Here is a 12399-nt window from a genome sequence, read left to right as displayed (position 1 = left end):
AAGAAAGAAAGAAAAAAAACCCACCAGTGCACATAAATGAATTTTTTCTTTCTTTTTTTGTTTGGTTTTGGTTTTTGATGATAGGGTTTCTCTGTAACAACCCTAGCTGAAATAAGTAAATTTAAAAAAAAAAATAAGAATATGGACAAACTGTAGAGATGGCTCAATTGATTAAGTGTTTGATCCCTAGAACCCACATTAAAAAGCCAGGTGCCGTAGCATTTCTTTATGATCCTGGTGCTCACAGATGGATTCCAGAGTTCGCTGCCTATCCTGTGCAGTCTAATTGCTGAGCTCCAGGACAGTTAGAATGCCTGTCCTTGAAGAATGGCACCCACAGTTTCCCAAGTGCACATCTGTACACATGAGCTCACACAGAGAGAACAGTGAAGAGTTTCATTCTGATAGCCATTGCCCAAACAGAAAAATAAGAGCAAGTCCTTAGCTTCTTTAAGCTCCTGTTAATTTAGGGATAGCTGAGGATAATTAATCCTTTGCCTTACAAGAAAGTGCTTGGCTGTGCCCTAAGGTGTACCTAGGGAGCACTGTGTGCGTGATAGGCGCTTCTTTATCTGTGTTGATAATGCGTTATTCCCTACAGGAATGTACCTTACCTTCTTCTTTTTGTTTTTCTTTTTTCCCCAGCTGTGACTCAAAACCAGAGATAAGAAAATATGATTTTGAAAGAACTTTTCCCTTTGGTTGGATTCCTCAACACAGCCAATGAAAACGGAGCACTGCAATTCTTTCCACTGCTAGATCACTGTTGTTTCCAAGAAAGAATGCGAGACAGTCCAAGATCTGTTGTTAAATGTAGACATAGATGCCCATGATGGTAGCAGTGAGTCACAAGATGCAAAGTGGCATCGGTGACATTACTAGACACTTAGTTTTCCAGTAGCTGTAACCCACTGTGAGAGAGTTACCCACTGGAATAGCCTGGGACCACATCCTGTGTGAGGCAGAAAGTGTGAGTTGCCGTGTGGGCCACATGCTTGCAGCAGCCTCCATCCTTAGCAGTGTCAGAAAGCACGAGAAAAGGAGCTTGTTTTTGTCCTCCTGAAATTCACAGGTGAGTCAGTCCTACCGGAGCCTGCAGCTCCAAGTGGCGATGTGGGCCAGCAGCTTGTGGAGCAGGTGACGATCCCTTGTGTAGTCTTCCTTCACAGAGGCATTAATTTAGAAAGAGCGACAAGTCATGGGTCAGGCCTCGTGATGTCATCCTTCTCTTTGGTGACAGACACAATTTTCACATTTCATTCACTCCTGTGATGTTACATCCTTAAAGCTAGTCTCTCCTCTGCTAGCAAAAGGGCAAATTTAGTTTACTTTGAACATCAAGACCCATTCCTCCATAGGAATGCCATGCTCCCAATACTTCATTCCCTCTTCGGAATACACATGGAAAAAAATAACTATGACTCCAGTTTTTCCCATGCGGCACTTGGAACACATTCTTAGATTTGATTTTATTTTTTTAATAAGGCGGGGAAAGAAGCACTCGCTTTTGAGTGTCTCCACAATTCTTCACTGTGAGTGGCAAATGTGCAGTTGCCTTTCCCTTTCTGTTTTCAGACAGTCGGAAACTCACTCGCTGCCCTTCTGCTTAGTTGGCTTTGCACCTGTAGCACGGTCGTTGGTGGGGCCACCCAGTTGGCAAGCACACTCCCCTGGCCATATGGTGCCAGTGCTTCCTGTATGTGACATTTTAAAGAGAAAGGAAGTTTTCTTAGGTGTTACTGCTTTTGCTCAGAGTTTGCAAAAGAATATATTTATGTGTGTGTGTGTATATATATATATATATAATTATTAATCACCTCTGTCCTTGGGAAAGTCTTGAATGAATAGAGAATTTATTTCATTGCAATATTGATTGTATAGAGGCACACTGTTTATCAACAGAAGAAACAAAAAGGTTGTGTATAAGTTTTTGGTACTGTGTACCACCTCTGTTATTCTGAAGTATTCATGTACCTAAACTATATTCTATTTAATTGTGTTTGATTTTAAATATATATATATATGAATTATATTTAAAATGGTGTCAACTTCCTGCTTTTAGGGCATTTATGGCTCTTCTTTTGAAATATATTGACCCTTCCTAATATTCCATTCACTTTATAAAACCCCAGGATATGATCCACTACTGGACATGGTCTTGTCTTTGTATGTAGGCATAGATGAGAGGTTTTTTTTCAATATATGTGCTATGGTGGCTCATTTTGTTCTTTTAGCCAAATATTTCTGTCCATTTCACATTGCTTCAAACTTTTAAGTGAAAAGCAATATAAAGATCATAGAGTAAAATGTGATTCTGACTGACTCCTCCCACCTCTGCATGTATTAGAGTAAACATTTCTGTAATATTCTAGGCTATTTTAACTAGTGCTTTTTGTTAAAATACTTTCTAGTGATCTCTTTGTCTGCATTTTGTGTATCCGAGCTGGAGATGTCAGTATTTATAAGCTATGTCTAAGGGGAAATGAGCAAAATTGAGATTGATTTTGTTTTCTGCTCTGCCTCCTGTGAGGTATAGAAGCAGAGTGACCCAAAGCTATTACACCGACTGTATGTTAGGTCCTTGACCTCATTTTCAAATTAGCATAAAATTGACCTAACATTGAGCACCCACCATGTTCTATGCAGTGTCTATCCACAAAAAGATGCCTGGCAGGGATTTTAGGTCTAAAGCATTTGAACTTCGCTCTTACCATGCCATTGATGTCAGCAGGTTGTTAAAGTCACCTTACCAATGCGAGCGTGACAACATTGTGATTTGGCTTGTCTTCATCATTCCTATAGGAGATGGTGAACATGACAGCAGGTGTCAGCCATGTCCAGTGAAGAGCAGTGGAGCAGGAAGCAGCATTTTCTGCTTGAGTTCCAGTACCCAGGAAGGCTTTTGAGATGTAAACTGTTTACTAGAACTTTTGACTAGTTCCATAGATACTTTATGAGAAGGAGGACTCTGAACTGTAGAGAATCACAGACTTCATTGCTGTTGTTTTTAGTTTTCTGAGACAAGGTTTCACTGTGTAGTCCAGGCTTTAGCCTCCCAAAATCTGGGGATTACAGACACAGCCTCCACACCAGGCTTCTTTGCTGGTTTGTTTCAGTGTCAACAACTGATGTAGCAGCCAATATCTCTAAAGGCCCTGTGGAGACTCGGCCTGGCTCAGCACCCTCAGTGGCTTTCTGTCCTCACCCTCGTCACTCTTCTCATTGGCTGTTTAAGCCAGGGATGACCTGACTGGAATGCCCAAAGATGGTTCTGTATTTTAAGGCTTTTGCATGAAGGAGACACTGATCCCCACCTGGGAAGATGGCCTGGGTGATGACTTAGACGGCTACTTCCCAAGGCAGGAGTTGGCTCTGGTGAACAAGCCTGAGAGCCAGGAGGCCTTGGTAAACCTGGAGGGGTCTTGGTTTCTTCATCCAGTCCTGTATCCTTGCCTTGGCCTTCATTCATCCTTGGGCTATACTTAGAATGCATCTGGATTTTTTAAAATGTGAATCTGAAGTGACTTGTCACTACATGCAACAGAAAGGATTTTGACTAAATGACTACCATAGTGTTCTAAATCATAATAACCATGTGTTCAGCACACTGCTAATTACTATGACATTTTGGAGCAGAATTTTTCTGTAGTAAGCCTTCCTTGCTCATCTTGTGTATACTGTTGAAATGGAATCCTAACCTGGAACTAAGGCACTTGATCTTTTTAGTAAGATGTTACTCGGGCCTTAAAAAGGCTCCTGACCTATTGCAGGATGGTCACCATCGGAGCTCATGCATCCTAGGCCAGGGCCTCTTCATGTTTCCCCATTCTCTGCCTAAGAATAAGCTTGATTCCCCACTCTTAGCTGTAACCAAGCCAGAAATAGAAGGCATTTCAACTAGTGTGTGCCCAGTACACACTTGAAAGTAGGAGAAACAGCAGCTCATGAGACCTGTAGGTGTTGAGCACATCTGTATACTAGGCTACCCCTTTGGCCTTTGGCTGGAGCCATAAAGCAGTAAGTAAAACGACTTGCTAAAACCTTTCAAGGCTCAAACTTGAAGGGGTCACATTAATAGTTACACTGCCCTTTGAGTCCTTTCCAGGTGGGCACCGAGGAACTGCCTCTTTGCTTGGGCCGGGGTGGGAGTTGCTTTGATTAGGAGGAATAGTACTGTGCCCTGGACAGGCGGGAAAGGCTGTAGAGGGCATTTACTGTGCTGGTGTGAGCAAAGGTTCCAAGGGTGTCTGTTTAGGGAGGGCCTCCCTAGGAACACAGGAAGCTCAGTATTCGTGACTTGGCAACTTGTGCATTGTAGCCTTGGTTCACTACACGATGACCTGCTCTGACACACTAAGAATGCTGTAGAACTTTGAACAGGGTGCATAGTGATACACTGACACCTGAGGAACCAGAGACTAGGGTAAGAGGGTGCAAAGAAATCTTTGGGTTAAAGAGCTGTTTCCCAAGGATGAATGAGAGATGAGGATTTAACCAGCTTTGTTTCTGGTTTCAGGTTTGTTGTTGTTGTTGTTGTTATGTATACAATGTTCTGTCTGTGTGTATGCCTGCAGGCCAGAAGAGGGCACCAGACCTCATTCCAGATGGTTGTGAGCCACCATGTGGTTGCTGGGAATCAAACTCAGGACCTTTGGAAGAGCAGGCAATGCTCTTAACCCCGCTGAGCCATCTCTCCAGCCCCTGGTTTTAGGTTTTGAAGGCCAACCTTTTTTGGGGGGAAGAGAGGGTTGGTTTTTCGAGATAGGGTTTCTCTGTAGCTTTGGAGCCTGTCCTGGAACTAGCTCTTGTAGACCAGGCTGGCCTCGAACTCACAGAGATCCGCCTGCCTCTGCACCCCAAGTGCTGGGATTAAAGGCGTGCGCCACCACCACCCGGTTTTGAAGGCCACTAAATGTGCCTTCAGGCTGGTCCCTAACCCAAACCCACCTCTGCCTAAATTATAGTAGGAACCCCACCCCCCGGTCGTGAAAGAGGCACTGGCCACCCTGTGTGTTGCCACCTATAATCCCAGAACACAGGAGGCTAAGGTGGAAGGATCACAAGTTTGAGGCCAGCTTTAATGAAATTCAGTCTCAAAAGTGAAAGCAGGTGCTGGAGATACTGCCCAGCAGTTGATTGCTCTTGTTATGTCGAGTGGCTCACAGCCACCAGCTCCAGGGGGGTCCCTCACGTTCAGCCTTCATGTGCACCTACATTCACACGCACATATCCACATACAGGCATACATATGTCCACATAATGTAAGTGAAAAGAGTTTGTAGCTTGAAAGAAATGCCTGACTGCGACCTGGCCCTTCTGCCCATTATAGCTCTAAATGGTGGCCACCAAAGCTCAATTGGCATACCCGGATTTTTGTTTTGTCAAAGAGCGGCCTTTGTTCCTCCTAATTAGCAACTAGTTTGGTGAGTGCTTACTCTGTAGATACTATTTTTAGTTCAGTGAGAGAGGAGAAAATAGGATGAACTTCCAGAACCCTTAGAGCTCAGATTCTACTAAGAAGGAACCAGAAGTTGGAAGTGGCATCTAAAGCATGCTGGTCTAGGGTGTTTTTTCCCCCAGTGGTAAAATGCATACTTAGCATATATGGGACTCTAGGTTTCATCCCTAGCACTAATAAATAAAATACATACTAGTATTTTTGACTTGGGTGGCCTTTTGTACCTAGAGCCCTATTGGGAGTCACCACTCTCCCATACCTTTCCAGTGTCACCATTCCACGAGGACCAGCACCAGACTATTCCATTTACTTGCCGAGGGGCTCTACGTTTGGGCACCTGGTCACATGTTGAACAAGGTATAAACAACTTTATGTCTGACCAGCAAGGCCATTTCTGTACAGGATGATGAATAGAGTGTAGGATTGGCCTTGACCTCAAGGATCCTTGGAGAACTTTGGGACACACCAACTCTTAGAATCTAGAAACATGAAGACTGAGTTTATCACCACACACACACACACACACACACACACACACACACACACACACGATATAAAATCATGGCCTTGGAAAAACCTAGCTGGGAATCAAACTACTCCATGAAATGGTGGGCTTTGTGAATCTTCTTTATTCCTAGTAATAATAGCCAGCATAACTGACCACTTAGATGTGCTAAGCAATGTCTCAGCTTTATGGCAATCTTATAAGGTAAGTACTGCTTTCTTTCTTACATTACAAATGAGACTGCAGCTGGAAGGGTAAAGGAATCTCCAGGACTGCACAGCCAGGGGCAAACCAGTCGGCCCCCTCTTCTACTGCGGTGATGGATGCTGGCACTCATCACTGACTAGTAGAGCAGATGTCAAAGGTTCAAGAAAAACTTAAACTGGGTGTGGTAGTGCACATCTATAATTCTAGCCCTTAGGAGATTGAAACAGGAAGAGCTAGGTCATCCTCAGCTTTATAGCATGGGTAGCCCGAGTTGTGTAGTTCCTGTCTTAAGAAAAGGAAGGAAAAGGAATCAATCCATCCTTACCTTACAGCACTGGGTTTTTGTTTGTTTGTTTTTGGTTGTTTTGAGGTGGTCTCGAGCACATCAGGCTGGCTTCCTACGTCCTGTGTGGAAGCGGATGACTTGGAACTCCGTAATCTCCTACCTCCCAGGACAGCACTACAGGCATGTAAAAACACTCATTTATGGGGTGCTGATAATCAAACTCAGGGCTTAGGACATGCTAGGCAAGGATTTTCCCAGCCGAGCTGTGTGCCCAGCCTGAAAAGCACTGTTTTGAGCTTTCATGTGCACTTGAGTCCCCGGGAAGACTTGTTAGCGCTCAGACTGCCTATTCTGATGACCTCTAAGGGTTCTGACTTAGCAGGACTGGGTGAGACTGTAGAATTTTTATTCTCAGCAGATCTCAGGTGCTGATGCTGCTAGGAATACAATTTTGAGAATCACTACCCGAAAAGTTTCCCTGATGCCAGGGAAATGTTTATTTTCATTCTGTTTATTTAGAAGTGCCACACTATGCAGAAATGTAATTTAATTCCTGCTTTTGACTCCCTGAGAATGGCACCTATCATCTTTCATTAATGTTCAGATGTTTATCAAATCTGAGAACATCCAAACATCACTCCTCAGTCTTTCTGTCCTGTTTGTCTCTCAGCTCCTTGATTCTGGCTGCCTTCTAAGGTCCTGCCCATGCTTCCTGGCCTGTTCTCCTTTGCTGGCCCTCTTCCCATAGAGCTGGTGTCTCGTTCTCCAGTTCTTTATCCTTAGGGCTATTCTATTCCCAGAAGTTCCCTGGGCAGAAATCCTGCAGTCTAGAAAACAAGTATTGGCAATTCCGTGCAAGGTGTTTTGAAAGAGGGAGGAGCCTGTTGGGGTAGGTTAGGTGGATTTCTCCATCTCTTCACTTAGTCATTCTCTAGAATTTGCCCATTCTGCACCTTGCTCTTTTATTTGATGCCATTTTTCTCACAGTCCTGATGCTCTCAGACAATTATCAAGCCCGCTTACCGGACCAGGGCTCAGTTTCAGCATGCTCCATGAACATCTGCTCCTGGCTAGTGAGATATCCACATTCAGGTCCTTGCTGCTTGGCGGCTGACCTCACTATCTGGCCAGCTCCACGCTCCTGGGGAACAGAGGGAATGTCTCCCTCGCCCCTTCCCCAGAAAGTTTTTGGTACACTATTCCCAGCTTTTTCACAGCTTTGTGTACATCTCAAGAAACATCACAGTCTATGGCTGCCCTACAATCTGGTCCCCACCTCCACCACGCCCCTGTAACTAAGCTCGCCAGTTCCTGGAACTTCCGCCTCTGATGACTCCACATATTTTTAACCCACACTAGCCTCAGAAAGGCAAGATTTGTATAGTTCTGGGTTTCTCCTACAGGAATGAATCGAGAGGGGTATTTTGTTTTTGTTTTTCATGTTGTTTTTATTTTGTTTTGTTTGTAAAGGCAGGGTAGAGAGACTTATTAGTCCAGGGAAACATCCCCTCCCTACTACATTTGCAAACCATCCTTTCAAAGAGCTATTTCAAAAGCAATAAGCTAGTGGTTCTGTGGTGAGGATGACAAACACGCCCTCAGGGTAGGTCAAGGGTGAGGAGGAGAGTTCCACAGGTCCAGACTCCATGAAAGAATGTCAGGCATGTGTCTTTAAAGTGCTATATCTGAAAACAACTTAGATACAAGCCAAGGAGATCTACTTCAAGAAACTAGCTGCAGATATGAAGACATTGGTGCATAAGATGCTTATGGAGAATTTGAAGAGAATTGTTATTTAATATGAGAATGGGGGGAAAGCAATATTTTGTATTATTGTATTATATATATTGTTATTTTAAAATAAGCATGTATAATTAAATAAATTAGATATTATAAATAGACATCTGACTATTTGATTGCTATTCCTAAAAGTTTAAGCACTCAAATTGATACATTTAATTTTTTTAAAGATTTATTTATTTATTAGGTATACAACATTCCTTCCATGTATCCCTGCCTGCCAGAAGAGGGCACCAGATCTCATTATAGATGACTGTGAGCCACCATGTGATTGCTGGGAATTGAACTCAGGACCTCTGGAAGAGCAGTCAGTGCTCGTAACCTATAAGCCATCTCTCCAACTTGATACATTTAATTTTTTAAAAATTTCCCAAACTGACCGAACATCTTTATTTCAAGTTGTAACATTCATTTTTCAGAATACTGGGTAAGTAGGCTGGGTATAGTGACACACACTGTTAAGCCCAGCACTTGGGAGTCAGAGGCAGACCAGATCTCTGAGTTCGAGGTCAGCCTGGTCTATTTATTGAGTTCCAGTACAGCCGGGGCCACATACTGAAACTCTGTCTGGAAACAACAACAAAATATTAGGTAAGTTAATAAAGTAATAGCTAACATGAGAAAAGATGTTTGAAACTCTGTGTGGGAACCAGAACAGCTTGGTTGGCCACACTGCTGCCATGACACTTGCTAAAAAGTAGGCCTGAGTTTCTGTTTACTGGCAGGCAACACTGTTTCAAGAAAAGCCATAAATGCGATACCACTCAGGGAGGACCAGTGCCTGACATCCCAAACACTAGGACAGATTCAGTAAGATCACCATATGTACCTGAGGCCAGGACCCCTAGACAAACGTCAGCCCATCAGGGTCCTGAGCCCTGGAAATGCTCTCACCCCAACCTCTACTGTGATAAAAGAAATCCCTACCCCAACTGGGACTGGGCATTCCCTACTTTGAACCATTGAGTCAGAGTCCAAGCTTAAACTTGCATAAAGGCTCTTTGTTTTTACATATGAGTGCAGTCTCCATGGTGGTTTTGGGGAACCCCACAATCTGGGCATAACAGTAATATTTTAGCATCCAGATTTCAGAGATAGAGATGATTCTGGATTGTGCTTTCTTTTTTTTAAAAACAAGCTTTAGTTGAAGCTAAATAATCCATATTCAGAGTGTGGTGTTACAGTTATAATGTATAACCTAGCTTATATTTAATGTGTATCTTATATGTATTCTGTTATTGTGATAGTATGTTTTGCTGGGCTGGTTATGATTTCTGGTGAAGCCACTCAAATGTGTAAACAAGAAGCAGTGGAGGAAAATAGTCTTTTCTCAAAGCATTTGCCCACAAGGGTATATTTAACATATTTCTCTTACTGATGATCCCTCCCTTCCTCCCTTCCTCTTTCCCTCTGTTTTGAGACAGGGTTTCTCTATGTTGCCCTAGGTGTCCTGGAACTCACTCTGTAGACAAGGCTGGCCTCAAACTCAGAGATCCACCTGCCTCTGCTTCCCAAGTACTGGAATTAAAGGCATGCTCTAGTATTTAAAAAAATCAGTTACAAGCTCCATATTATTTCTAGAAAACAGAAATTGGGTTTCATTTTATTTTTATATATAAATTTAAAAATTTAATTAGCATACACAGCATTAGGTTTGATTACAGGCTTTTTAAATAAAATTTTTGTTGATTCTCCTCTCCCCATTCCTTCTCTTTTCTCTCCCCCCCAACTTACTTAATTTATTTTATTTTTTAGCATTTTAAGGCAATAATCTCATTCTGGCTTCTAGGCTGGCCCTGAACTTTACAGACTTATGTGTAAGTCTTGCCTCAATCTCTCCAGCAGGCGTGACTACAGGAGGTGCATACTACCACTTTCTGACTCAGAAAAACATTTTCAATGAAAGATGTCCACGTTCCTTATTGATACTGAAGATAGACACCATCTCTAAACCTTAAACTAAATATCTTCTCTTAATTCTCATAGCTTCTGTTGTGACGCTGGGCAAGTGAGACCTTGGCTGGTCAGGGTGAGGACAGAATATGCCCTGCAGAGAGAGCTTGAGTGGAGTTTATTGAGGTTTATTGGGAGAGTAGGGGGGGGGGAGGACAGGAATGGGCGGAGCTTGTCTCTTAAAGGGACCTTTGCACCTGCATACAGTCAGGGAACTACTTGTGTTATGCAGAGAGGTGCCATGTTCCCAAGGGGCAGGCCAAGGTATGCCTGGATACTAACAGCTACTGCCTTTGTAAAAAGTGCTCTTTACACTTGAAAATGTTTCCCATTGCTGTGTGTGTGTTGCTCACCTGTAATCCAGCACTTAGTAGGCACAGGTGAGTAAAGATTTAAGACCAGGCCGGGCAGTGGTGGTGCAAACCTTTAATCCTAGCACTCGGGAGGCAGAGGCAGGTGGATTGCTGTGAGTTCGAAGCCAGCCTGGTCTACAAGAGCTAGTTCCAGGACAGGCTCCAAAGCTGGAAAAGAAAGAAATAAAAGAGAGGAAAAAAAGATTTAAGACCAGCCTGGGCTACATAGAGGGGTCTTTGTCCAAAAGAAGGCAGTGCTGGTGTTGAGGTGTTCTCGTACATGAGCCCAGCAGGTCACAGAACATCTTTTGTGGATTTTTAGCGTCCCTCACACCCTCCCTGGAGATCTGTGAGGTTCTGGCTTTTCATAGTACGCCATCATGGATTGTTTTGTCTCAGCCCTCAAATGCTTATTTTTCAACATGTTGACAAAAGAAAAAAACACATACACCACTTCTGCATGCCGCGGTATTGCCCTCTGTCCAGGGGGCGCTCTCGGTGATGACTTGGCCACTGTTTTCACAGAAGCTACATACAAGGACCACTGACAAGCCAGCTGTTCAGGCTGGGTATTTAAAAAACATTTTCTGGAGAACCTGCCACATCAGGGGAAACTACAGTGACATTATTTATTGCCAACGTGAAATTTTTAGTTTTAGTTTTCAAGTAAAAATAATCACTTTGGAAAACTAGTGTTCACCATAGTGACCTTAGTTTTTTTATAACTTTTGATAAGATCTGGTTTACAAATTTGATGTTTAAATTATATTAAATTTAAATATAATAAAATTTGGAAGGTCTGCATAACCAGCATACCAGAATCTTCAAAGTGCAAAGGAGAGTGTGGAAAATATATTGGTTTGGTTCAAGGTCTCCCCAGTAGATCTGGGGAGAAGCTGAAATTTGTATTAGTTAGGTTCAGGGTTCCCCAGTAGATTAGGGTAGTGTGTAGAAACTGTACTGGTTTAGTTCAAGGTCCTGCCTTGTAACTAACATCAGGAAATCAATACTAGATAAATTACAGTGCACTGTCAAAGAGTAGCCGTGAAACATGGGAGGAAGTTATGAAGGAGCAGAAAAAGAAATGAGTCTGATGTGGAATACCTGTTATCCCAGCACTTGGGAGTTGGAGCAAGAGGATCAGAAGTTCAAGGTCACCCTCAGCTATATATTGAATTTGTAGATAGCTCTGTCCTGTGTGAGGCCTCAGAATAACACACACACAGAGACACACATACACAAACATAAACACCAAGAAATGTATTTTTAAACTTTAAAAAGATGTGTAGAGAAAGACTTGCTCCAAGTCAACAAGCCCTTCAAATTGAACATGTGTTAAGCAAGAGTGAGCGGTCAGAAATAGGCTAGAGAATAAAAATGAGGACTGTCTCGAAGGAACCCTAACTTCTCAAGAATTTTACACCCTCTGAGAGTGGGATGAGACCAGCTGGTAAAGCACAGTCTAAGGTTGTGTTTGCTGGGACACAGGCGATGCCCCTAGTGTTGCCGCAGCCCCCAGAAGCCATTTGTCTGATCACTGTCTACTCTGGGAGCTTTGCTCCCTCGGTACCATTGGGCTGAGGGTCTGTGCCCATCTGTTACAAGCATTTGGCTGTGCTCACTCACCTGATAAAGTAGGATTTTACTTCATCTTGTTTTTTGCTGAAAGGAGACAAATCACTATGTAGCCCAAATTGGCACCCCAAAGCCCTAGTTGTCCCAGTTTAGCCTCCCGAGTGCTGAAGTTACAGATGTGTGCCAGCAGGCCTGGCAGTATTGAGGACAGAACAAGACTGCTAAGTCTCTCTATTGAAGGTAGCAGACCTTAAACAAGAGA

General features: G+C 43.2%; 1 protein-coding gene across 1 annotated transcript in view; it reads left to right on the top strand.

Moving 5' to 3' along the window:
- Nucleotides 1-2039, top strand: part of Akap10 (A-kinase anchoring protein 10) — a 63226-nt gene extending 61187 nt beyond the window's left edge. Inside the window, exon 14 of the mRNA XM_050163608.1 lies at nt 646-2039. Within this exon, the coding sequence (XP_050019565.1) occupies nt 646-651 (6 nt within the window). The 3' untranslated portion in view covers nt 652-2039. The remainder of the gene's footprint in view (nt 1-645) is intronic.
- The last annotated feature ends 10360 nt before the right edge of the window (nt 2040-12399 follow it).

Source organism: Alexandromys fortis, unplaced genomic scaffold, assembly GCF_014885135.2.
Source record: "Alexandromys fortis isolate MF-2015 unplaced genomic scaffold, M_Fortis_MF-2015_v1.1 scaffold_149, whole genome shotgun sequence".
Lineage (NCBI taxonomy): Eukaryota > Metazoa > Chordata > Mammalia > Rodentia > Cricetidae > Alexandromys > Alexandromys fortis.
This window is presented reverse-complemented; position numbering and strand designations above follow the sequence as displayed.